Genomic DNA, 27,886 nt, shown 5'->3' with positions numbered 1-27,886 from the left:
GGAAGAATCTAGCTGAGGACTGTGCTCTTCTACAGCCTTCAACAGAGGGCCAGAAATTGCCACCATTTTGGTAACTACCTATTTTTGTGGTACAGGATAGTGGGAAGAGAGAGGGAAGGACTGTGTTCATGCCTGTACTACTTTGTTTAGTATCAAAAATCTTTCTGGACTTGATAGCAGGGTCCTTGCATATCAGCTTGCTGTAACTGCAACAGAAAAGAAAATACGTTGAGCAACAGGGAACCACTAAGGTGGCTAAAAAGTGAGGAATGCTCCATAAGCAAGTTCTGCAGCAACAGCAGTAGGTATTGATTTCATTGAGCTAAATAGTTTCTATGAACAAATTATATTGGTCTTGTAGCCTGCTTGAATTATCTGGTGTTCAATGTAGAATGGTCTCTGTGAACAGCTAGTGCTGTATACTTTGTGTATTTGTCCAGCAAGTATAAGGAGAGAGAGTTGAAATATAGAGTGTTGCAACACTTTTTTTGGAAAGCCAAAATGCATGAATAACACTGAGATCTCTTATTTGTCTTTCTTTTGTACAGCCAAGAAAGAGGAGAAATCAGAAGTTACGAGTGTTCACTGGTTTATGAGTCTAAGGTGGAGAGGAGAACAGACAGTAAATTAACTGGACATAGTATGAAGCTACTTAAGATTAACAGGCTGGAAGAGATAAATACACGATTCAGCGCAAGCAGACTAGAAAAAGCAGCCTTTTTTCAGAGTGTGGAGAAAATGAAGATGACTAGAAGCTTTCAGGAAGAAAAATTCAGTGAATCAGATCCTGGAACAGAAGATAAAAAGGTAACTAACTGCATAATTAATTTTGTTTTCCCAAAGTACTGCCTCTTTTTTCAGCTAGTTAAGGAGTTTACTATGTGTATTTCCCAGTAGACTTGAATTTTTCATCGTTATCTATCAAAATGTATTGTAGGTGTGAAAGACTGTGTTAAGACCTGATTATTGAGAGATGCCTCTGCCCAAATTAAAGTGCAAATGAGACTATGCCAAAGTCAATAGTATGGATTTTATTTAATAATGAATTTGAGGTAGAGAGATAAAAATGGAAAAGAGGGGAAGAGAGATCAAGTAGAAGCTAGTCACCACCTCTGAATCATATGGTGTCCCACTGGTCCTTTTTCACCCGTGGTTTCTCAGTGGTGGAGGTCCTGAGGTCATTCAATACTTTTCACTATTTATATATCTTAGCAAAGAAAGGAATTAAGGTCTTTCAATGAAGTTCATTGGCTACACAGTTCTCTTACTCTATTGGTTAAATGATTTCCTCACTTCTAATACTAAGTAATGCACATGCTCAGTCTTTCTCTTATTTTGGGTCAGTGGGTTTCTTGAGTTGTGGGCAGTTGCAATCTCCCCCTGCTGCAATTAATTTTTACCCAGTCAGAGCTGATTTCAGCACAGTTGCTGAGTTGGCTTTCTTTGTGGCCCATAAGTTCTGCAGTCTTTGTGTCCATTTTCAGTGATACATTCTTCTCCCCCAGCTTTGTTAACCCCCTCCTTGGTCTGAGATAACACTCAGACATAGTAACGTATTTATCTTATTTCAAGTTCTTGAAAGTTACAGTGGCTTAACTGTTTGGGGGAGGGCTTTGGTGGTAGAAGATGCCATCTCTCCCATAACTTGGGATATAAACAGTTGCTTCTTTACACAGTTTGCCACACTGGGAATTTTTATGTGGGTGAATTCCCGAATATGTGCTAGCCAGATCTCACCTCTGCCAGGTCTGGAGTTAGCCCCACACTGCTGCTCTGTTCTGTGCTTATCTTGTGGCCAAGTCCTTTTACGGCCCTAACAGTGTTTGGGACAGGCAACTGTGATCTTTAGGTTCTTACAGACTGGTCAGCATCTTTTAATCTTTTGTGTTCATAGAAGCAAACACATGTGTTGTTATTCTGGGGTTTAATTACTACTGGACTTAATATTCAGAAATTGTAAAAGGGTTGTGTGTTCTCTTCAAAATCAGAAGGTAAACATGGATTTTGTTGGATTCATGTTTTGAAAGTACATGTCTAACAGCTCTGGAGTTGTGGAGATTGAATGAAGTCGATGGAAAAAGCAGATTCCCCAAAGGAACTGAGGCAGCTTTGTCCTTTGCTTCCCACTGCCTGGCGAGCAGAGTACGGTTACATGCTGAATGTCACATTGCAGGGCCGAGTGTTGTCAGTGCAACTCTGTTCTCCACCTGTCTCCACTAAGAATGGTGCTGGGCATCATGGTATGGGGTCTCTGGTAGGAAAATGACTCTGTGATCAGCCAAAATGTGTTTAGAAATAATAGCACATTTCCTTGTATTCTGGGTTTTTCTATGCAAGAATCTAGAGGAAAAAATATTTTTATTGACATATCATTTAGATAAGAACTGAGAAAATCCACTTGCAGTAGGAGACTGAGAGATTAATTCTACATACCAGTTTTTGAAAAGACTTGAAAAATTTGTGCTGTGGCTGTTTATTTGCTGCTTGTGCTGATATGGTAGAGCAGTTTTTCAAGTATTCTGAATATTTTTGTGTTCAGATGATACCCTGGAGCATTGGTGTAAAGGAAATTTCATGATGTTTCCATTTGTATTATCAACTCAAGAAACTGAATTTTTAATACTCCTTCATCTGTTGAGTCACTTCTGTTCAAAATTATTCCAGTCTTCAGTAAGGTACTACAATTTTTACTTTGTAGACATAGAAAGAGAACTTTATATTGAAACAGATCATATTTCATGTAAGTAGGACGTGTTTATTTTGGAGAGTTTCATTTAGTGTTACAGTGAAAGTGAAAATTAAAAAAACACCCCCACAATTGGGTGGTTGGAGTTTGGGAGATGTTATTGGCTCTTTTAAGAGAGTGTACTTCCAGTGTGAAAATAACAAGTTGCACAAGTGATACAGCAAAAACTGCTGTTTCTTCCATGTAGCTCTTCCTGTGGGCCTAATGGTCAGCAAAAGGACTGAGAGCTGCTTTGCCTGTGTTAATGTATCTGAGCTTGATGCTGAATTGCAGATAGTCACTAAAGGTGCTGGGATTTTTCACCACTTTGCGCTTCAGAGTCTCTTGACTCACGGTCTTGATGTTTGCTTCTTTAGTCTGATGGTTGGAACTGGCCCTTTCTTAAGAGTGCTGTAAGAAAGAGTAGGGAGTTTTTGGTGGTGCAGTAGAGGAGAAAGGAATACATTTAGAAAATGAACAGCTGGTGGCTAATTGCAAGCTGGAGAAATAGCTCTGTATTCCCATTTTAGCTCATCAGTCTCCTGGGAGCAAGACTTCAAAAGGTGAAAGACAATCTAACTGAACTCTGGTAATATACCTCACTAGAGTGAGGTTTCCAGATACATAAACATTGGTTATATTTCTCCTAAGCTTTTAAAACTTGACTTTCACACAGCATTTTGGTTTGGTTTTTTATTTTTTTTTCAGGAATTTCTCAGTGGGATAAAAAATTGGGCCCTAACTGTCTGTTAATATTGATAAAAGGAAAACTAAGACCTCCCCTTAAAAGTTCTTAGCTTGGTCTGCTGGCCTGATGAGCAGTTTTATTTTATTGATCAGGAAAGGAAGGAAAGAAGAGGGTGTTGGCAGGAAATATAGTAAACCTTGCCCAGGTGTATGCACTTATATGTGTACTTTCTGTTGATGAAGGTGAAAGCAATGACAAAACATCCACTCACTTAAATGGAAATGTGTTGGAGCTCAAGAGACCATCTAGGGGAGAGCGGTCAAAGTCTGTATTTGCTGGAGGAAATAGTTCTGCCTGAAACTACCTGATTATAATTAAAGAAGAAAATGATCCACTTCCTCAAAACAACTATTTTTCTAGACTTTGTTTTTTGATATATATAAAAGCAAACATATTTTTCATCTTTTGGTACCGTATATTTTTATAAAAAACACCCAATCCCAAACACAATGTTGTAGCAGTAGTAGTAATAACAGTAATAATCATCATCATCGTCACCATAATTTCATAGCTATTAGAAGGCTACTATGGAAAGCAAACCCCTCAATCGTTGACCATCAATTTTGAGTGATTGGTGCTGTCGAGAAGTTGTGCCGTCGGTGCCCTCTAGATGGCACCCTTTGCCACTCCAGCTCTCAATCGACCGTTTCCCTCTTGGACAGGATGGCAAAACAACTCATGACTAAACTTCTCCTTACACGTTTTGCGTGTGCTTTGTTCAGATTGCTCTCTCGTCCCCCACTTGTACTGTTGGCAGCGCGTGTCTTTGTATCTTGGCTGAGTTCTGTCTTTAATGAACATGAAGTTTTGCTTCAGGTTATACATTAGCAAGTAAGAGACTTTTTGTTTTGATGTGTGAGAACCAAATTAAAGGAAGATTAAAAATCCAGACCTGTCCTTGACCCATTGCACTTAATAGACACACGAAGGTGTCTGAACGTGCTGGTCCAAGGGAGGGGGTGGCACAGGTTAGGAACAAGCAGGTATGAGAAGGTGAAATAATTGCTTTTGACAAGAGCACCAGCTTGTGCAAATGTAAATTGATTGTGAAACTGCCACACAATTGGCCCAGCTGCATCAGGTCCCAATGAGCTCCACGTTTAACACCTGGACTGCTTTTGATGGCCCAGTGAATGCTGCTCACTGTTGGTCATCACATCTTCTGGCTCTTACCTCAGGCTCTTTCCTGGTTAGTATTTGGTGTCAGAATGCAATTCAAATTGTTTGATCTTGAATTGCTATCTGCAAAAAGTGGTCATGAAATTATTACCCAGTGTGGGTGGGTTAACTGGGTAAAGAGGAGCCTGGGAGCTTCTATAGTTCTGAACATCGCTACTGTAAAACAATCAAGTTGCACATGTGAATTGTGGAGCCGAGGTTTAAACACAAGTCACTAACCCCAAAGAAGATAATTTTACAGCATTGTCTATGAAAAGCTATCCTTTTTCTGCTATTCTGAAAACAGTTTAAGGACTAATTTATAAATATTTAGTTCATCTAGAACTATTGGATACCCTCAGTATTTGGTGTTCAGTTAAGCTAGGCCTGGGGATGGCTAATTGTCCTCTAATTCCCTGTTTCCAGTCAGAAGATGAGTATTGTCTCCTTTGAGCCTTTTTTCACCTCCTTCACCGCCACCACCCTTTCTCTAGCAGTTACTTTCCTTGCAGGTTCTGTGCTGGAAATGACCGTGGTGGTAACAATACTTTTACAAGTTCCTTTTTCCGGGGGAGGCCAGAGTCATGGCAATATTTTGTACAGAGAAAATATGATCACTGATTAACTCCAAATAAATTTCCTCTGCTCCCTAAAACAGTTCAAGATCTCGAGCTATATATTTTGACAGAAACCTGTTTCTGGTTTTACAGTTTTAGTCAAGAATGGCTTTTTAACAAAACCCTGGAAGGGACTCAGTACATTTATAGTAAAACTTCTTAACTAATGAAGAAGAGATCAAAACCATCATAGCTTTCTTCAGCCTTGAAATTGAAGCACCATGTCTAAAGCTTGCCTTGGTATGGTCAGGAAATTGGAAGTGGACTTCAGCCAAGTTTGGGCCCATTTTGTTTTACCAAGCGCCTTTTCAGCTTGCTTGGAATGCTGTCATGGGATACTGCGCTGCCAACTTCAGCCTGGCACAGCTTACAGAATATCCTTTTTGTGGTGCCCTCTTCACGTCCCAAGTTCATGGCACTCTCTTGTCATGTGCCAATGTGTGTGATTCCGTGATTCCAGGTAGCTTCGTTTTACCTAATGCTCCTGGCTCCCATGCTTGTGAGAATATTTGTCTGTCGTTCTTAGTAAGAAAGAAGGGAATATCAATGTTTCCCGGCTGAAAAAAACCTATCACTAAACTGACCCTTCCCAACATAACAGCTACATACAAACTCAAAGGTGGCTTGAGAGTGCTCTGGAGTCACAGAAGCCAGAAGCAGACTGAGGAAAGGACAACAGTCATTAAAATTTTTAATCTCATGACTTTCTTTTCCAAGCGATATCATGATTTTTGTAGGCTGAGTTGCGAATTTTAAGCACTTGAGGTTTCTGGTACTCATGTTCTTTGCTTATTCACCTCTGATCAGGTAAATACCCAAGCAGAGAAGAAATGGTGCTGTTTCTTCTTCCTGCTTCATCTTCGACAATGACTCTTAGTGCGCTGTAATTAATGGCACCTGTTGCATTGAAGATGTATAATCCTTACATATAGAAATTCCTTCCATAAGTATAGACCTGAGACCTTATGTAATGGTTCTTCACAATCCTTACATATATCCTTATGTATTAGACAATAAACCCCACCAAGCTTTGTTCCTCAGATTTTTATTTTGTGATCTCTAGAAACAAATCTCCCTGGGCTTACAATGGAGCTGGCAGCAGGATTTTTTTTTTTTTTTTTTTGTTGAAGTTACTTACCATTTCCGGTTTTAATACCTTGTTTTTAGTTGCTTAGAAATTTCCCAGGTTTTGTCTGCTCAAGCAAATATTTTCCATGCAGAATTTGCATCACATTGAATTGCTTGGGAAAATTCAACTAAAGCATTCTATCTGCTTCTGGGAATTTTAGGGGAAAGAAGACACTTTTATGATAATATTGAGTGTTTCATATCCATTTGGTTGAAATAATCTGGCACCTTCTATCCTTTGAATCAAGGAATTGATGGCTGGCAGGTGAGCAGATGCTGGATATGACAAGGGGAGGCAGCTAGGACTTCCTTTCTGCATGGTGTGGGTTTGGATATAGGAGCAATGTAGATAGACTGCAAACACAGGAACAGAAGGGACTGAAGACAGTAAAACTACGGCATTTCAAACTGACCTTTCTATGCATATGCACCATGACACACTTTAGGTTATTGCCTTGAATTTTTTTTTCCATTTCTTGCCTAATAAAAGGGAAAACAAAGATTATCAGTGGCCTGAAATGCTAACTGCAAAGGGATTGTGCTAACAGTTTGCTTTCATTGGAGAAGTTCTGGAATGTCAGAGTAATTGCCTTCAAGTGCATGCCATACACATCCCGTGTAGATCCCTCCACCTGTTTCATGCTTGTCAGTGATCCATCACTTCTTTTCCTTATAGGTTCAGGGAATGCATTGAAGTGTGAGATGGGATCCTGCTGTGTGTCCAAGCCTTGTCTAGCTAGGTGGTACTTGCAGAGCTGGGGAGGGTTTTGAGGGTGCCTGCCAAATTGCATCTGGTACAGCAGGAGAACTAAGTTAATCAGATGATTAAAATTAAAGGGATGGATCTAATCCTGCAAAGAAATGCTTCCTGGATTGTAGATAATTTCTGCCTTTTGGCTTCATATCTCTGGCAAACCTTGTGGACTGTATTAAGCTGTGGAAGAAAGAAAGGGATCCCTGCATCTGGAAATGCACAGGTAGTAGATATACTTTTAATAAATGAGATATATTTCACTGCTCAGTATCAGTATTGTTTAACTGGATGAATGCTGCTTGTGTTTGGATGTAGCCAGTTAAACTTATTTGTTTTTTCCTGGAGCAGCATTTATTTCTCTCTTTCACACTGGCAGTATCTAGGTCTACCCGGCAGTAAATCCTAGGCAGATGATGTGCTTTTCCGGAAGGTGCATCACTTCAGTTGGAAGGCTTTGTCTTGCCATTAAAACATGCTCTAGTGACCTCTGCTGGGTGCAGTACAAGGGAGTGCTCAAGGTTACCGTCCGTGGGCATGGTGGTAACAATGTTGTCAGCCCTTGCTGTGGGACTCAGAGATCCCTAGTAAGCCCCTGATTTTCCTGCTGTTGTCAAGTGAATGTAGAGTTATCTCCCCAAAGAATTAGCATCACTAGTCATTACATCATGTTGCAAAGATAATATACCTGTTTGCTGTGATTTCCTAGAAAGTAATGCAGGGATCACCCATCGTGTAGTAGCTCAAGAGCTTTTAGAAGAATTCCTAACAGGAAACATTATTCAAACAAAAGAAATAGATGAGTTTAGAAAGGCAAAAAGGAAGACACTTTTTTTTTGAAGTATCTCCAAGGATGTAGCTTGCCAAAATGCTTAGGATTTTATTTAGTTTGCTACAAATGACATTTTTCTTTCTTTCTGGGAAGAGATCCGCCTACAGAATCTCAAAAGTGTTTTCATGTCAAAGGTTTAAGGTCTGAAAAGTCTGCAACCTCACACTTGTATATTCTTCCAGTGTTATCAGCCAAAAAGAGTCATGACCTATTGTGTGAATTTATAGAAGAATTTTTTGTGCATAGTGTAAGGACCTCACAGTATAGTGATAAGGAGAGTAATTGAAATATTGCTACACATATCAGCACTCAAGATGAATAAGATTCACGAAGAAATCACCTGGCAAATAAAAAAAAGGTCAAATCTGTTGTTGGTAGTTGGCATTTTGTCTGAAACTGTTCCTGCACTTGCACATGAACTTGAAAAAAGATCCACTCTTTTCTTTATGCCTAGCTCATTAAGATTTTGCATTTTCTCTGGAGTGAATTGTAATTTGAAATGAAAAAGAAACTAATTTCATTCCACTGCCCTTCCTGTTAATTTCCTTCCATTTGTATTGCACTTCTACTGTTCTGCCATGGTCAATTTATTTTTCAGTTTTTTAAGACTTAAGGCCAACATAATACGTGATATTTGGTAGCAAGAGAATTATATCCATTGTACTGTGAAGAAAACACATTTTAAAATACCCTGTACTAAGACTACCAGAGACTGTTTTCTAGTTCTTATCAGCACTAAAGTATTTTTTCCTGAATTTAGCATGTCAGTGACTGTCAGAGCTCTTTGCCAGTTTTGTTGCACATCATCATGAGCCCATTTTTGAAATTCAGAGTGGTAATATCTGTCAGACCTTTTTTTTCCTTTTTGTTTTTTTTTATTCCTCTGCATATGCTACACTTGTTCTTTTGAGTTAAAAGGTCCTTCATGAAGTGCAAGTTTCCCAGGCTCTCTCGTAAGTCCTCACAGATAGAAAGGTGGCACGGACTCACAAGTATTCCAAGGGCAGGGCAAGTGTCCTTTCCAGGAACTGTCAGTAGGGCTGTGCTCATGCAGTAGTACTCCTGGGTAATTGGAATCCTTAGCTTTGGGAGGAAATGAGTCAACAGCTGCCTGAAACCAAGATTATTGTGTCATCTCAGGACCCCATGGCATGTCCATTCCAGACTCATCCTTCCCTCTCCCTTTCTAGAGACGCATTGTTGTCACCCGTAAGAAAACAGTTCCTAGAGCTCCCTTGTCCCTCTGCATGCTGATATGTGTCCCATGGCTCTCAGACTTGTGGAGGTTTGGACTGCTGTGATGAGAAAGGCTGGTGATCTTCACCAGCATTCATATTTGAGAATGGTTCTTCCTTGAACTCCCAAAGTGAGCAAAACTGGGGATCGCATCAAAAGAGCTCTGTGGATCTTGCTCATTTTTCTGTGGTTCTGGTGAAAATATGAGTTCGGCTTCCTAAGAGAGTTTAAGGGAACAGTGCTACCCTTTGATCATGATGCTCCTTCCCCAAAGAAGTGCTAATCGAGGAAGAAGATTTAGAGCTATAAAACGTAACTAGCAGTAAATCCATTTTGTTTCTGTGTGTGATACTACAGCAGAACACTACTGCCAGCAGGAGGTAACTGTACTGTTGGTAAACCTGTGTTTGTTCAGCGGGTTGTAAAGGGCCTTTGGTAATAATTATATGTGTTATTATGAGCAAACAGTGTCCCTAACACTGGGATTGTGTAAGGCTTAGTACAGGTCGGATCCACTCCACAGAATTCGTTGTCTAAACAGCTGGGTGAGGGAGAAGTGAAATGAAAAACAGGTACGGAGATGGATGAAGACTATGCTAAGGTTATGCTCTCGGTCATCTGTGACATCTGTGCAGAGACATCTGCAATATGCAAATGAAATTGCTGACTCTCTGTCTAGTGTCCTCTTTACATGGCTGTACACTGAGATCTGAGGAGAGGCATGCCTCTGAACCCTCAGCCTGCTGGATCCCAGTCATTTCACGAGTGCTGATTACTTCGCAAAGCTCTTGCACACCATTTGGTCCAGGATCTAAAATTTCAAAAATCTGTAACATCTTCCAGATATCTTCTTTATTTTTCTGGTGTTCATTTACATACAATTCACTTTTTCCTCACCCTGTTAATTCTCCTTGGTTTTTATTTAGATCCTATGAATACCATGGTTAGAGGCTTATTGTAACCTTTGGAATATATGACTGTTAAAACATCAGAAAATTAGATTAGTTTCAATACAGCAAAGGCATATATATTTATTTCTCTGTAAAAGATGTTGCATTTTGTCTATCTTCCCTTAAAAACATCTTTTTGACCTTAGGTGCATGGCTTAGCAAAGAATTCTTTTGGCCATGATCATTCAGAGGTGTCTTGTTACAGACTACCTACCCAACCAATTTGTAATATACACGGAGGTCCAGGGAGAGACATTCAGACTGTCCCTGTGACCTTTCTCTTCTGGCACCCTTGTGCGATATCTTGTGGACACATTTAGCAGAAGTCACGGTGCAGTAAAAGTGACTTTCCAGCACTGAGTGTGGCATGAGAATTCCAAACAAGGGCGCTTGCATGGGAGAGTTCACATTTCTGTTACCTTGAACAGAAACCTCACATGTAAGAAGCATTTTGAGAGGTTCAGTATCTTCATTTTTCCCCTTATGCGGACAACCTGATGTAATTCCTGGTGTTTGGTCCAGCTGTGTTTGCTGAAAATGTTTTTTTTTTTAACTCTCCCGAGTGAAAGAAATTGCTTGATTGCTTATATTGAAAACATAAGTTTGGCATGGATTGTATCATATGTAAGGGAGGATTTTTTTAAGTACTGAGTAGGCAGGTGCATTAAAGTGCTTATTTGACATTTACAAATGAAATTCTTGAGAGAAATTAAAATGGGGCTTTATAAATGACCTTGTGCTAAAGAAAATGCACATGATGTGGTTATAGTACACAGAAATTAATTTGTTATTGACAATAAAAAAGAAGAGAGTATTTTTCCATAGTTCCCTGTCTTCAAGGCTAACTAAGCAGACACACTGGTACACAAGATCTCCCTAACACCATGCCTGGACTAAGTGATAGAGCAGATATGTGGGCAGATAGGTTTAATTTCAGTTATGACCCTACCTAGTTACGAGTCTGTCTAGTTTACCTCATATCTTAAATAGTGAGTGTAGTTGAAGATGATAGAGAAAATCTCAGTCTTCAAACAACTATTTTGCAGGGAGACAACAAGGTGTGGGATGATTTTCTCTTGACCTTTGATGGTGCCGTAGCCCTTATTATCATCACTAAGGGAATTACTGCTTTTATCAAATCAAACATGTTCTGCTGTCTTTCTGAAACTTGTAGTAGACCCATGTTTGGTAATTCTAAATCTGGAGCAATTACCTAAAGCCTCTTGGTCTTGCATGTTTTAGACCATAATAGGGGCATCCTACATTCTCCTATTTATACCTACCCTATGTATTTCTTCCAACTCATATCTTCGCAGGGTTTTATAATGGTTTCATAAGAAACCTATTCTATAAGAATAGAAATGTACAGTATGGAAATGTAACTTGATGATGAGAGCGTCTAAAGAGTTTTGGGCATCTAAACATAACTTCATATAGTATTACTAAAGTGGAAGAATGAACAAAATTCAGAAGATTAGGACAAATGAATAGGACAAATTTACTAAAATGATAAATTTATGTTTCTGTTTTAGTCACTTTTAATCCTTTAAGCTGTCCTTTTTTCAAGACAATATTCTAGCCCCTAAAATGCATCTTTCCAGCACTACATCCAAGACCTGTAACTTTAATTTCCCTTGTGTGTGCACTTCATTTTTAATTATAGAACAGTTCAGTGTCTGTTAAAATAGAGAAACATGGAAAGGCAGGAATTTTTCCAAAACCTTAAATTGGTCAGGTTTTTGAAAGCATTTTCTTTTCCGTGGGCTGATTCCACATGCAACTACTGCCTCTCCTGTCATTGTTAGTTACTTGGCTTGTTAAACACAGTATTTATACCACTTTTCTTACTTAAGGAGAATGCCTTGTGCACTTAATGCTGCATAAAAATTGCACTACAATTTTTTGGTCAGCTACTCCAGAGAATAGGCATGAAAATCTTTAGCTTGGTGTTCTAGCTGCCACTGACTGCCAACAGATTGATTCAAAATGTTTGAGGGCCAGCATGGGACTTGTAAAGAAAGCTTGTGCGATGCACTCTTCCTGGCTCACACTGTGCTTTACAAGGTCCCCCTGCTTCATTAGCAGTAATTTCATGGATGGTTAGATATTTCAGGAGCCAGCTCAGAGCGACAATTTGCTCCTTATATCCCCAGACAATTCAAAGTTTTGAAGTATCAGAGATTATATATGGACACTGTGAATGACAGTTGTCACATCAGAGACACAACAGTCTAAGTAGACAGGCTGTTATGAAACTGAATGGAGAAGCAGGGGCTTAGAAGGATGGAAATAAGCATCCAAGGTGACCCAACAGATCTGTTACAGAAGCAGGGCTGGGAGTCAGACTTTCTAACTTACAGACTGGGGCCTGAGTCATGCTGCTACTGCAGCAGGACCCCCTTGCAATGAAAGAAATGTCTTGGTTATCACACCTGTTTCTTATATCTGGGACTGTATTCTCTGAGGCACATTGTATGAAAGCCTTCATGTTATCAGCTGGCATTTGCCAAGTATGTGGGATATACTTTCCCCCCCCAGGAATTCTTCAGTCATCTCCATTTCAGCATCATGTGACTGCAGTAGAGAATACTGGCTGCTTAGCTATCTTTGGGTTCCAAAAATCATTGGAATGCATAATTGAAAGAATATGGGATGGCAATAATGATTTAAGCTCCATTTCCATGTCTGCGAATCCTCCTATAGTTTCCAGGATCATCCTGCATGTGGGATCATACTCTTAATGTATGCAGTGTCTGGAACTATGAATTTTCCAAAATGTTCAGCAGACACCATAGAAAAAATTAGACTCTTAAAAATAACCTCCCCCTGGCATAATCTTTCAATAACATTTGACTTTAGAAACTGCATTTTGTCTTTGAGATTATCATAATTTATAAAGACCCATCAATGCAAGGGAAGTCAAGAAGAAGAGTAGTGCAAGTCTGTAGTGTTACAAACAACTTTTATCAGCATGAATTTTGAGTGAGAATTAATTTGTCAAGGGAAACACTGAAGTTTATGCCAAATAAATGTTTTCTGGAATAAAAACCCAAATGAAAAACTACTGCTTTGGAGCATCTGTTTATCCATTGTTCAATATCTGTCCTGGTTAATTTTTTCTCTCAGCTTGTAAAAGCATGCTTTGTTTGGTCTTTGTGGTACTCCATGTAGCTCAAAAGGTTCATTCAGTATTAGAAAGAACTAACTGAAACTAAAGCATAGCTTTCTGAGCTGTGTAAGACATTTAATGTCCTGCTTTCTGTTTGTTAACTGTGATTGCAAACAAGCAAGTATGGTTTGTTCCAGGGGAAAGATGGGATTTTCTACCTTCCAGTAAGTCCAAATGACATGCTAAAGGATATGGCCAGAGATATCTCACCATGTGGGTGGTCTCAGGTTACACATTATTTACAGTGAGTCTCTTCACATACTTCAAGTTAAGCATGTGCTGAAATGCTTTGTTAAATCAGGGTTGTTGGGTGACATGCGTTCATTTACATTGAGGTTGTCTGAGCATACATCCAGTGGAAAGACAATAGCATTTTCAAGGAGCTCATATTCTATGTGTAAATGTAAACGAGAGGAGAATGACACAACAAAGCAATAACATTATTGTTCAGTGAACTTGTTTTTGTAGTTAGCCTTTGCTTGACAGGGGCAATGCTTTAATCATATCAGAGGATTTTTTTCAAGCTTCATTCTGCAGGGTTTGGTCTTTGTTAGGATTTTGCTGTACCATGGATTGTGTGATAAGCCTTCAGGTACTGACTCCTTGGAATAGGTTAAAGTGCATAAGAATAAAAAGAAAACGAAAAGATAAATCAGAGGATTGAAGAAAAGCTGGTCCCTTTTTAATTTATTCCAATTTTTCAGACACTTAGATTATTTGTCTTTTACAGAAGTTCTCAATTTAGATCAAACCAGGCCAAACTCCTTTGGTGTTATTGTGGTTGACACAAGCCTAGAATTGGTGTGCTGTGTTTCATTGAGCTGAAAATACAGAAACCTGCATTGGGATGGTTCCCCTTCCATCTCAAAAATCATAACGTAGTGTATAAAATGGTGTATTTCAGATAAAACTTGCCCAGCTGTCACTGATGCGTTGTCAGAATTGAGGTCAAATGGGAGTTTCAGATATGTACGCGAAATGTAAATTCTTTGTTTATGAAGCTGCTTGTTTTTTTAAATTCTTTGGGAATTAGCCGAGATAATTTATCTTTATTCTGTTCCAGTGCTTTCATACTTGTTTCCCCTGAAAGTGGCCCACCACCTCTGTTTTGTGAGCATTGGCTCTTCCTTCTGATATTCATATCAGTAGGACTCCTACAGTACAGGAGACAGAAACTCCGACTAACCTCCCTCCACTGTCTGAGCATCAGTTTGAAATCAGCAGTGTATACAGTATGTATGCACTGCTATCTGATTGAATGTGGTGGGCTAGAAAATGTTTGGAAGATTTTTCCCAGTAATGGTTATCTGAATGCAATGAAATGAGGGAAGAAAATTGCATTCAGATGAACTGTGATCTATGGATTCTATAGGCTATAAACCTTCAAACCCAGAGGCTTTTGTTTTTATTAGGAACTGTTGCCAAACATTTGTCTTTTTTAGAGATCCTAATCCTAATGCAGGTAATCCTACTCTTGCTTTCTAAAAAAAAAACCCCAGGATTTTCATGAGTTGCAATGATAGGTCCCCATCACCACTGTGTCCCCATCACCATAGCTGTTGTTAGCTTGCCGGTGTTCAGGGAGTGTCTGCAAGACCAGTACGAGAGGCAAGCTGACATGCAAAATGAGGCTCTTGTGTATAGGCAGGCAAATGTCTCAACTCTCAGCAGTCTGCCAGTTGCTCTGCTTGGAATGAGTTGGAACAAGATTAAGTTTGTCTCCAGCAGAGACAAGTCCTCACCAATTAGCTACGGGTGTTTTTCAAATTACCTACAATTTGAATTTTAGTTCTGGCTCATCTCAGATCCTGCATCCTGGAAAACTTGCCTGCAGTGTTTTTTTTCTTTTCTTTTGGGAGGCTGATAAAGAGTAACTACAGTTTACAGTGACCTCCAGTGGTGAAAACCCTCTTTCGGAAGAAGGACAGAGCTAATAACCAATTTTATCTGAAATTTATCAGAGGGCTTAGGTGATGCAGCTTCACTTCTATAAAGAATAACACATAACACATTCCAATTTATTATGTTTTGTTCTGTGTTTCTGTTGCTGCTTTTTAAAAAATAACTTTGGATTTTTCTTCTTTCTCCTCTTTCTCCTCTCAGAATCTTCTTACTTTTTGGACTGACAATAGTTGACAATAGTCCTACTGGAGCCATATTGTATATGAGCTGTATGAAGCTTTGCTTGGTTAGGTGTCTCCTGGTATAATGGCATGAGATCAATTCTGCTCTTCTTTCCCTCAGAAATCTTGATTTTTTAATAGTCTGCTCAATGCTCATAATTTCTTTTAAGCTTCTTCTACATCTTTCTTTCTGTTTTTCCCATATATTTACATATGTTGTTTGTTGAGGACTTTTTGCATTTTGCTTAAGCTGGTTTCTTTTGTGGTCTGTGTTGAGAGTTGATTCTGCAAGGGTTTAGCCATTTAGCTAGCCTAGACCCCACAAATAATATGAAAGAGTAGATTTTTGGAATTGATGCTGGAATGTGCCATTGGGGGTGAAGGGAAAATATTTCCATATTCTTCCAGGCAGACTATACCTTTATGCTTTAGAGTCCCTCACAGCAATTTTAATAGAGGAATATTTGTCCTTGCCTACACTGACTTGTGTGCTATGGGCAGCACAGAGTAACTCTTTACTTCCATTTCTCAGCATTACTGACCTTTCCCGGTAGAAAATAGACAGCTCTCTTCAGGAATGAAAATGGAGCCGGATTCTACAAAGAGAAGTCAAGATGTCAGGTCATTTGTGGTTTTATAGGGGTGGGGAGGAAATTTTTGTGGGTTAATATGACACAGGAATCACTTGCCTTTCCCAGATGATTTCTATTCTTTTGTACTTCATATACCAAGTAAATGTGCTCTGTGGTAGACATGCAAGGGATCAGAAATCAGCAGACTTAAGACAGCTGCTGTGAATGTGAATTCACATGTGCATTACTTGAGTGGACATATTCCGAGTTGCCAATGTGGTTATACTGGGAGTTGCCTTTTCCTGGGAATATCTAGATAAACAGAATAAAATCCAAACAGGAATGAAGATCAGATTTCAGAATTTGCACAAAATCTTGTTTGCTGATTTTCTGAACTAAGTTTGGCTGATTATAATGGATCTTTAATTCTCATTGACTTTCTTTGGACCTCTGAGATGGTATTTGAGAGGTTGTTGGAGTGCCTTGTCTTCCTTGGGATAGGCTAGAATTTGGAAAACAAACTAAACAATTAAATAACACATCACTGAAAGATAAAACACAAAATATTCTACTACAGATTGTGCTTGGGCTGTCTCTTCTCTAAGTCCTTCTCCAAAAAATCAGTTGGGTGCTGTTGTATTTCCTTTACAGAGGTTTTCTGTACCTTTGCCACAACCCCAGTGACTGACAATGAAAGATCCTGCTGTCATTATAAAAGAGTGTGTTGACCATATTCCTGCATTCCTTAATCTGGGATGCAAGGGGGTAACAATCCTTGTAAATGGGAATATTCAAATCCTATAGGAAGGGAGGTTGGGTGCCATGCTGGCAAGGTGCCAGCTAGCTTCCTGGGAATCTCCTTGTGAACCCTGTAAATGCCTAGAATTTGAATGCATGTTTCTCATGGCTGTGGAGTAAACGTGTATAAAAATAGTCCATTCATCTGATTATCCAGGCCGGCAAAAAAGCAAGGCTCACATTGGAGTTGAGATGAAGAACTGGTGATAGACATAACCATGGATGGTTCTGCTGTGGCAGGCATGTGCTGGTTTCACTGGTAATCTCTGGGCAGTGGAACACAGACATCAGGTTTCATGCCTTTCTGAGACACCATGGACCTCTGAAGAGATGCTCATGGTGTCAGAGCAGCTTGAACAGTTAGAAGACTGTAGTTGTCAGCAGAACAGCAGGTGTTGTAGTGACAAAGGTTCAGACCTATGACATGAAATGTAGGGGTGCAATGGCTGTAGCTGTCTCTGCTCTTCTGGCTTATAAATAATTTACATCAAAGCTAACTGGGAACTGAAGTACCTGCAGATGATGATGAATCCTGTGGGCTTATGAGACTTTCTAATTGTGCTGTTCAGTGATATGAATGTTAACTCTAATGAGTCCACCTCTCCCCAATTGTTTCTGCTCCTTAAATGGCTCCAGTCATATTTCTTTATCCCTGCTAATAATAGATAGGATTTACAGGCAGCTCATATGCCAAGGACTTAATACCGAGCACTATCAAAATGTGTCATAGCTTCAAACTATAGTTTTGGATATTCTCCATGAACCTACTTGTGCCAGTACTTTCCACAAGTGCTTCCTGAGGACAGTGGTGTTTCTTTTTTGATTCAGCAGTGGTACACATCTTGACAATTAATTGCTTTCTGAGTGATTCTTGAGAATTGCAAGATAATCTTCAGGAAGTAATGCAAGCTAATTGGAATACATGATTATAAGGTGCCTGTCCTATCCTAAAATCTACAGATCTGTGGCTTTGTGCATTAGATTAAGAAAAAAGGTAAAGCTGCTTGCATCCACCAACCTTATTTCCCAGCTCAAGATGAAGCAGGGCAAAAACAAGATTCGTGCTTCCAGATGATCATTGTCTAGATAAGGAGTGAATGATATCACTGTAAACAGAGCTTCTGATGCCTTCCTTGGAAACCTGTATGTATCCCACCTTGGATGAAGGAAAGCTGGGATGCAGGCCACTGGAGCTCTTTGCAATTTAAAGGCATTTGTAGGGTTTCATGTTCCAAATGACAATTATATTTACCTATAGTTTGGAGAGGCAAGGTGGGGAGAGAGGAATGAGGGAATAGATGGATTTCTTTTTTGATTTTTTTTTCATTCTGTCTTTCTTCTTTGTATGTTGTTGCCTCAGATTCTTCTGTTAAGTATTTGAAAAGACAAACTAAATTTTAAAACAATTGTATTCAAATAATCTGTCCTGAGCTTCAGCAGACTAACTTACAGTGCCATGAGAGGGAATGCAGCACTAATGAAGCATCTGAAACTTTTACTTTGCTATAAGGTTTAACTCTGTCTCTGCAATTTCTAATGAGTCCTGAAACCCCGAGAACAAATTGCATTGTTTATTCATATTAAAGCCTATTCATATTAATATCTCAATCTCTATTTGGGACATATAAATTATTGTACCTCACAGTGGAGTAGGGTATTCAAAGTTCATGTAAATTGTTTGTTGTGTGTAATGCTCCCTCAGTGCCCTTGCCTGGTGAAATTTTTCCTTGATTTGGATTAGTCCGTTCAAGTGGGTGAACATGTGTTAGAGCACTGAAATGGTGTGGATTTAGAGCCTACCAGGTTCTCCCTACTTAACCTTCACTTATTCAGTATTACCACGTGGATTAAGTCAATGATTCTTTGAATGTTTCTTCATTCTTTGAGAGCCTAAGTGTTGCTCTGCATGGAGTTAGTGTGAGGCAGGGAGCATGCTGCCGCTGGGTGTTCTGTCAGGTCCAAACACCCAGGTTACAAGATTCAACAGATTTGCCCAACATGCTTCTCAACAGGGATATGAGCACAGTGATAATGTGTTTGAGAGGTGCAGATGGCTGACTGGTCCTTGATATTCAAGTTAAAATCATGTTTTGAGATTTCAAAGAATCACGTCTCTTTGGCTGTTACTCATGACTTTGTGTCCATAGCAATAAGCACTTCTTCAGAAAGTGGAAAGGTTAAAATAGATTGCTTACTTTAACTATCATTACTCAAGAGAGGCATAATTGTTCTTTCTCTTAGTGTGATGCATATCCACTCCACTCCAGCTCTGATTATGTCCATGACAGTTAAAGTTGCTCCTGTGGAGAGCTTTCAGAAGAACAGTCTTTGCATTTTCATGGCCTGATGCTTCCTTCCAATCACAAAGCTTCTCTGAATGATAGTTCTGTATTATTATCCCTGTTTGAAAAAAAGGAGAAACTGAATCAGAAAGGTATTACACAACTTCCTCAGGGGACGCACAGCTGACTGACTTTAGCTCCCTGTTATTTTCCCTTGATGTCAAAAATCTGAACCTGAAACAAGATACAAATGAGAGAAAATATTTAAATATATTTTTTTTTACTATTAAAAAAATATCCTAGGATTTTTTCTTCCTATTTTGCTTCTTTATGTTCTACTACAGTTTCAACTAAGTTTTAAAGCACTGGGCATTCTGATAATATGTTCAAGAGGAGTAGAGGGCACTGGCAGGTCCTTGAGATACAAATTGAACATTTTCAAGAAATTATGTCACTTTAGCTCCATTCAGGAGCCATTTAAGTTTGGGATGTTCCCTTGCCATTACATGCATTCAGGATGTATTCCTCAAGAAAACATACAAGTACTTACATATTGAGCAGCAAGCCAAAGGCATGACTAGCAGTGTCTGGAAAGATTAACTGCATGCACAGAATTGCAGCTGCTGCCTGCCCAGAGACACACCTGCATGAACAAATCAGTGTTTGGCAAAGAAGCACTGGGTTCCCCCAGGAAGACAAACATTTAGCCTCCTTTGCCTTTGCTGTGTTAGTCCTCGACGCCCAGTGGTGAATCTGTGGAGACACAGCCTCCTCACTGAGCTCTGGGGTGGGATCCGCTCCCTGCTCTGCCATACGTGACCCTTCATTCCTGGCAGTTACAGTCCCGATCCCTGACACTTGATTCTGGACGGTGGCAATGCAGACATCTGAGCCTTCATGCTTGATCTCTGACACTGGATCTCTATTGGGAAAATTACTGCTACCTGATCTGCCTGATTACAGCTACTTGATATATGGTGATGTTCCCCATTGTGGCATGTTTACCACTGAAAGTAAACTTGAAACAGCTAGTACAGCAGAACCAAAGAATTGAAGAATTTTGCTGCGCTCTGCAGATACTGTGAATGAAACTTGATGTTAAGAAACGCCATCTTTTAAGGAAAATAGCAGGAAGTAGAGATGCAGGGTTAAAAGGAGAAAAGAAAGAGGAAATGTTGAAAAAATCAGTGCAGATCCCAGCACTTCTACCTGTTGTCAGAGCTTCCTGCTCTGACATTCCTGCTCTTAACTCTGTATGCTGTGTTCAATACAGACTGGCATCTAAAACCAAAATTAGCTTCCTTCAGCTTCATGTAAAATTGTCTTTTTATGTCAAGTTTGGTTGATTCTATTTCACAGTAAATACATTCCAGTTCAGTCAGTGGGTTTACAGAAGATAGAAAATGCCTTTGACTAAGCAAGCTGGTTGAAATTAGTTTGCAAAGAAATTTATAATCTGGTTCATTTCAGAAAGTTCTGAATTTCATTGTAATAATTCCACGCCCTTGAAGAGAGGGCTCCAATAGAAAAAGTGCACTGCAATGAAAAATAGACATGCTTCGTTCAGGGTTGCAAGTATTGCTCTGCCTTCTTCCCTAGTTAATATTACTTGGAAGAGCACATAATGTGTTGATCAGTCTTCTGTTTTCATGAGCCATCATTTTCCAACACATTCCAGTGTTTTGTTTCAAAAGTCTTTGGTTAGCTCCAGTGACAATTATTTTTAATTCTCATGTTGGATCATATGAATTGGTCAGGGAATAGAGGCTTGCACTCTGGGTAATCACAGTTCATTTTCCATAGTGTCAGATGAAAAATTTAGGTAAAAAAAAAATTGTAGCAGTCATGAAATTGAATCCCAGAGGCAGTAAGGTGAGTGAGGTCATGGCAAGGCTTCCAAATGTTTCCAGGTGCAAGCACTATGTTCTAGTGGCAGAAAGAAAGGCTTACAAGCAATAAAGCAGGGGTTTTCATGTGAATATTTTTGAATTAGAGGTTGGCCAGCATCCCAGCTGCAGGTGACTAGTAGCAGTATCTAAAACTGGGGAACAAAAGATGAGATTCTTACCCAGGGAGACCTTCTGAGCTTCAATCAGACAGAAGCCCATGGCCAGAAGATCTTTGCTATTGCCTCTAATGCAACTGTCCTTCATAATTTTGTCCAATGCCTTTTTATCTGCCCTTACTCCACCACCTCATCAATATCCTGTGGCAGTAAGCTCCTCCTAAGTAATTAGGGTGAGAATCTGATTTGAAACTGATGTGCAGTACTTGTTTTGAGTGTCTGTATCCTCTTGCACTGGGAGAGATGGCAGTCAGTCATTCCCTATTAATCTTGTCACAATGATCATGATTTTCTAGAGCCAAGACACTATTCACAGGTGTATGTGTGACCCTTCAGTGAGTATTAAGGCATAAGGATTAGTTAGAAACCAGGTATTTCTTTAAAAAGGGGGGGGGGGGGGGGGGGAAAGAGAGCAAGTGAGAGAGGAATGAACTGTTTTATGAAACCATTAAACCAGCTAAGCAGACTAATAAGAAACTGAGCAACAAAGCCTAATTGCAAAGTGAGATTGCTCTGTGAAATTGCCCCGCCTTTCCAAAGACTGTGGATTTTTTTCCAGCTTGTGGAAATTGCCTTTCCAAAGAGTGAAAATCAGATATTTTGAGAAAAACAGTCCCTTTTGCAGTGCTCATCTGCGTTGTGTAAGCAGAGTGATGAAATACTTTGTGATTTCTGATCAGTTCTCCTATATTTCATACCCTTAGGACAAAATTTAATCCATGATTCCTGCCGATGCCATTTTTCCAAGCAACATTCATGAGAGTTACTTGATAGAAGTCATGATGAAAATACCATCTGCCACATCTCACAAAATCAAAGCCCACTGTTTGATGTTCTGAGATGAGAATACGCTGTTTCATTGTGCTCTCTCATTAGAGCCTAACATGACAGGGCAGTAGAAGGAAGGTTACAAGGCTGGCTCTTGCCCAGGATAGGGACAGACATAACTTAAACAATGCTGAAAGCTATGATTCAAGTTTCTGTGATGACAGACTGTTTTCTAAGCTTTGTTGTAGTGAGGGCAAAAGGTGAGATTAGTCATCTCTGCCCCTAGTCCTTGAAACAGTAACAGGTTTCCTCCTTTAGTCAGGTAGGAGAGCAATACCACCTCAGATATTTCTTTCCATTTGTGCTCCATCATAACCTGGGGATGAACTGTCCTGTAGACATTGCTCACTTTTTCTCTCCCTTGACTATAGAGAATGCCTACCTTAGGCTAAACATCTTTTAGATGACTAGAGTTATCTCATGGGGTCTAGAGGTTCTGTAACTTCATTTCCTTGTGTTTATATTCAGCTTTAACAGGTGTAATAGCTGGCTGTCCTGCTAAGAAGAAGAGGAAAGCCAGACAGGGGTATCATTAGGGCTTTATCTATCTTTGCTTTCCCTTCAAACAGGAGAGAGAAAGAGGGTGTTACTTGCATCTGTGATCCCAAAAATATTACAGGGTTTAAAAGGTAAAAAGGCCTATAACATAGGCTTTCATCAGTTGCATGAAGTGAGAAGGGACCATTTTTATCTTTCAGCCTGCCCTTCCATGGTGTAGAGGCCATGGAAATCGGCCAGGAGTTTCTGTTTTTGGGTTTCTGTATGGAACCCAAAAACTTGTGATCAAATTAGAGTGTGTAACGTTAATGGAGTTCTGCAAATAGAAGCAGGGAACAGATGAGGATAGGTCAGGGGAAGAGAGAAAAGTGACTTTGAGGTAAGAGGAGAGTTTGTTTCATAACATGACTGCTCTTCTCGTGTTTCCCTGTCCCAGAAACAGTCACTAGACACTCAGGAATCCAGATCTGATCTTTCATTAATATAAATACAACAAACCTATTCTAAGCAATGCTATGGTTCCTTTTTTCAATACAAAAATTACGTAACAATTTAGCCTGAAAACACTTCAGTAAATGCAAAAGGTCTGGCTCCTAGGAAATGTTAGTTTTCTTCTATTGCATAGGTATAGTGTTTCTTACTCCTGCTGTATTTTCAAGTCAGAGTTTCCTATTTATGAGGTTTATAAAATAATTTGCTCCTGCATAACACAGGATGTTCACTGTGATCAGCTGTGCAATGCAGCAAGACCCCTAACATTTCTGGTTGCTGTTTCTTTGCATTTTAACCATTTAAAGTTAGAGAGCCTATAGCCCCTCTTATGCAGAAGTTGTGAAGTTACAGGTGCAAGTTGTGGGGAAGTTACAGGTGCAAGAAAGCCATGCTGTCTAGACATCATCATCCCCCTTTCTGTTCTCAGATAGGATAAGAAATCCAGATAGTGATTGGGCCAACTACATGGAGCAAGTGGGAAAAGTAAGGGTACAAACTCTTCACCTGTCTTTCTTTTTGCTGGACAAGTTTCCAGGAGAGCACTGTTCCAACCATCTGCTTCACTAAGGAGCTAGGCCTGCTTACCAGTGCACGTGGCTTGTGTCCTGCATAAATTGTTCAGAATGCTCTTTTCTTCAGCTTCTGAAGGGTCCCCACTCCTATCACACAGCAGCACAGTTGTTTTCACCTGAACACCCCAGAAGGCTTTAGAGTTCTGAAGTTCATACAACTAAGTATGAGCAGCAGGCAAAGCTTCTCCCCAAAGGCTTTTCAAAAAGCAGTCAGAAATGCTTCTGGATGCAGCTAATGACGTCAGATGGTGAAACACTCTGAAACATGACTACTGTCAGCAGAGGTTGCCTTGCACCTGTTCTGGCCACCTGTGTGGATGGGCCCTCCTATATGGTTCATACTTCAGTTCTTGTGTCTGTAGCTTAAAGTTATCCTCATAAAATGAATACTGAATCCCACAGCAAGAACCAAGCAAAGGCTTAGAGCCTCCACTTTGGTGGCCTGCAGGTGTGCACTGTAACAGAGTTTTAATTTGGAGCAGGTGACAACAGGAAAGCACAATGTCTGCATTTTGGCAAAGAAGTGATACAACTGCTGAGCTTCAGTAGACAGACTGAGTCCATTGGTTTGGTTCTTCTGTACTCACTGAGAGAAAAAATCTGGCCTTTGGCACTTGTGATCTAACTTAAGCCGTTCTGTTGACACAAGGCTTTCATTTTGGACTCTAGTTTAATAATCGTGACTACTGAGTTCTTTAAAGTCCTTAAAGACTCCATTGGACTTTCTAGAAGAAAAAAGAAAGAGAAAACTCTGTTAGTTACATGAAATCAGAGATTTAAGAGGTAGGACTGCAAGTGTGTAAGTGATACAATATGGTAGGAAGGTGAGGCTTCTCAGCAGGCAACATGGAACTACTGAAATACTTTTTTCCTAAAAAGAAAAACAGTATTTCCTCTGTATTTACAGGCTGAAACACATTAATATTCAGGAATATTAATGAATCAGTAATACCAGCCTCTGTTTTATTTAGCCAACTTCTGTAACACTGGTGTACTTTATTATTTACTCAAACTGCAGACTTACCCAGTGTTACATGTTGATAAAATTTCTGTGAAAAGAAACTTCTGTCTGGGAAAAGCTACAGCTGGCCAAAGGAAGTGCTCTTTTTGCTTAGCTAGTTGGCCCAAAGCACTTTAAATCTTACATGATTTTACTTAGCCTGCTCATTAAGATAGAGAAATAGTGTTTCAGTTGTGGTCACTGTGATCCAACTCTGTGTCCTTTGTGTCATTGTGCTCACCAGATGCCCAAACTGACCTTTGAAAGCAGTTTTCCTGTAGCATCACCACAAAATAAAACCTTAGCTCTTCTTTCCTGGATGACACAGCTGTTATTTTATTCCTGGCCTGCCTTAAGGAGCAGTGCTTCCCAAGAAAAGCACTTGAAGTCAAAAAATGGCAAATGTGCAGCCTCAGGGTTTCTCCCCCAGTTCTTCTGGACTGTCTTAACATCTGGATGCATACTACCTTTTTTGGGACCTTCCTGGATGGTAAGCAGAAGCCTGTTTACAACAGCTTCACTTTCAGAACTTTTGTTTCTTCTTATTTAGTGTATCCTTCCCCATGATACTCACTGTGCTACATTTAAAAAGGTTCTTTACATACTCTACAATGCCTGAAGGGTGTCGTAGAGAGAAGTGAAAGCATGGGAGGAAAAGATATCAGTGTTCAGGGATGCATTTGCCAGGGCCACTGTGGGTTCTTGAAAGTGAAAGAAGCCTCTGCAAAGTAAATCCTGCTCAAACTCCCTGTGTCTGCCAGGAAAGTCCTCCTCTGTTAGCAAAGGCAAATACTTGACAGCAACAGTCCTCTCCCCAGATTTTGTGTAAATGGTCATAAGAATATATTTAGTACACACAAAACATCTTTTAAATTTTGTTTTATCTTGGAAATAATTTAATTTGGAGGTTCTCACGACAATGAGACCAAGACTGGTGCTCATCTTTGGAAGTTTTCAAGCTGAACAAAACCTGGCAAATTAAAACAAAAAAGCTTTATTCTAGAAGATATTTGGTCAATCTCAGCTAATTTTGTGTATCAGTGTCCTACCAGCTACAATAGAACCTTTTAGAAGTCACCAGGTAATTCAAAATTGAAGAAGTGACACGCTGAGTCTCTGTAACAGATGTTGATATTCTTAATTTGCTGAATGTCTTTGGTTGGGCACTGAATGTGGCTAATCTTTGCAGCCAGGTGGCTGGGCATCTGGAATGATCATTTAATTGAAATATATGGGGTTTAGAAGAGACAAAAATAGGTGATGATTGTGATGGCTTTCAAAGTTCAGCTATAAGGCTGGGAACTTGCCATGTTTCATTTTGGAATGAACACTTTAGGGGTGAAAATAGCCAAAAAAAAAGACATGTAGCTAAAAGACATTTCTGTTGCTGAAAATATACACTAGTGCAAAATGCTATTAATGTGCACCCTGGGCAGAGCAGGAAGACAAGGAAAAAGATTTCTGTGACCTTTATTTACCTCATGTCTATTCATTCTGTCATGAAATTGAGCAGAATGGGCAATTTGTATTGGTATAAAACAAATAGATCAAAGGGGAGAAATACTTTAATACTTAGCTTCCTGGATTTTAGGGCTTTTTAATACAGCCCAGAAGTTAAATTTTAGGTAACACCCTTCCTTTGAATTCTTCATCCCTAAAGCATAAAGTAAGGCTATGGAAAGTTGCCAAGCTCAGGTTACAATCTGTAAAATATCGACATTCACCAGAATTAGCTAACCCTACAGATCAAATGAGCTCAAATTGCCCCTTTCCTGAAAACACTGGTTGCCACTCTGTGCGTCTCATGGTGCTTCTTCTTTTTTCTTTTACACCATCCTGGATTCTGGCATCCATGCTTAATATGAATGTGCCATTCATTTCACTTCTTCTGGTGCTAGGTTTTCAAGAGATGAGTCAAGGCATTTTCTGCATGCAGCTTTTTGTGCTGATTTACTTAGTTAAAGTCTGTTTAATTCCAACTCTGGTTGCAGTCATAGTAGTAAAAAAATGTTTGCTTCAGCAGAGTCTGCCTGAATAAATAACTGGTGCCCTGGCTGGCTTACAGAATGAGTGAATTCCTGTTTTTTGGTGCAGTAAGTGTATGATACAGAATTGGGCTAATAGTACTTGTGGGTAGTGTTTACTGTTATTCTAAAGGAGCAAACAAGCAAAAATCCACAAAATTTCCTTCCCACTTCTGCACTGCCACAGCTGGTCTCACAGTAGAAGGCAGCAGGGAACAAACCACCACAAGTGAAAATGAATCAGTAGTCATTCATCAGAAGAGCACTCTTTGTCACACTGGGATCTTCACTAGCCTGGTGTTACCTTTGGCGTGTTCTTATAGCAGAGAATATGAGTTAAGTCTGAGGGAATCAGAAGATAATTGCATTGTAAGGTTTAGTTTGTAAAGCCAGCTGATCACAGAGTGACAGCCCAAGGCACACAGGGGTCTTGACTGCTCTGCCTGTTGAGTGGGCAGTCACCACAGAGGATGTCCACTGTTTCTGACCAGGGCTCAGATACTGTAGATAGCAGGTAAGTTTTGCAGCTTGAAGAAAGCTGAGCTATCAGTGTGTTTCTTCTGAAGAGGATAATATATGCTTTGTAGAACTTCTACCTCCCAACAGGACAGGCGGCTCTGGGGTTCTTCTCTGCAGCTCTTTTAAAGATCTTTTAATCAGCACAGTTTCCCTTTCTCACTGAAATTGCATTTACTGTATTTTTAGTATGTTCTGATGGAGGGAAAGGTGTTACTTACATCCAATTTTCCATATAACCACTTCTGATGACTGTCCCTTTCAAGTCTTTTCAGCCTATCCATCCTGAATTAACTTTTTTGTAAGAAAAGGCCTTTTGTGGTTTATAAATTTTAATACAGGATGCTAGCTGCCAGAAAGTTTTGGATTGCAACCAAAGATTTTAACCAGTCTACCCAGCAGATGAAATGAGGTACAGCTCCTGCTGCACCTGGAGACAGTACTTCTTTCATTGCTCTGCTTCAGAGTTATGACACCTCTGCTTTAGCCTCAGAAAGTCAGGAATTTTCCTTTAAACAGGCTTCCTGGAAATAGAGTTTTAGGCTATTAATGGGTAATTTATCACACAGTATTTTTCAGGCTTAAGAAATTCTGGGTTTTGAGATTTGTTTTGTTTTTAGTATAGTTAATTGTGGACAGCTAAGCAAAGGTGAGACTCTTGATGTGATATCTTGACAGCAGGAGATGATAGTGGAGACCAACCCTCAGTGAAAGAACGCTCTGCACTTTGAATGTGAAATGCTTTGAACTTCGGCTTTTAAGCATACAGATGCTGATTTTGGTGGCTTTTTAAATGTACTGT

General features: G+C 39.7%; 1 protein-coding gene across 1 annotated transcript in view; it reads left to right on the top strand.

Annotated features, from left to right (window-relative positions):
• Positions 1–27,886, top strand: part of MYLK4 (myosin light chain kinase family member 4) — an 81,660-nt gene that overhangs the window by 13,508 nt on the left and 40,266 nt on the right. Inside the window, exon 2 of the mRNA XM_082297775.1 lies at positions 549–807. Within this exon, the coding sequence (XP_082153901.1) occupies positions 549–807 (259 nt within the window). The remainder of the gene's footprint in view (positions 1–548; positions 808–27,886) is intronic.

Source organism: Coloeus monedula, assembly GCF_965178545.1.
Source record: "Coloeus monedula genome assembly, chromosome: 1".
Classification (NCBI taxonomy): domain Eukaryota; kingdom Metazoa; phylum Chordata; class Aves; order Passeriformes; family Corvidae; genus Coloeus; species Coloeus monedula.
The sequence above is the reverse complement of the archived record's forward strand: the minus strand, read 5'-3'. Positions and strand labels throughout refer to the sequence as shown.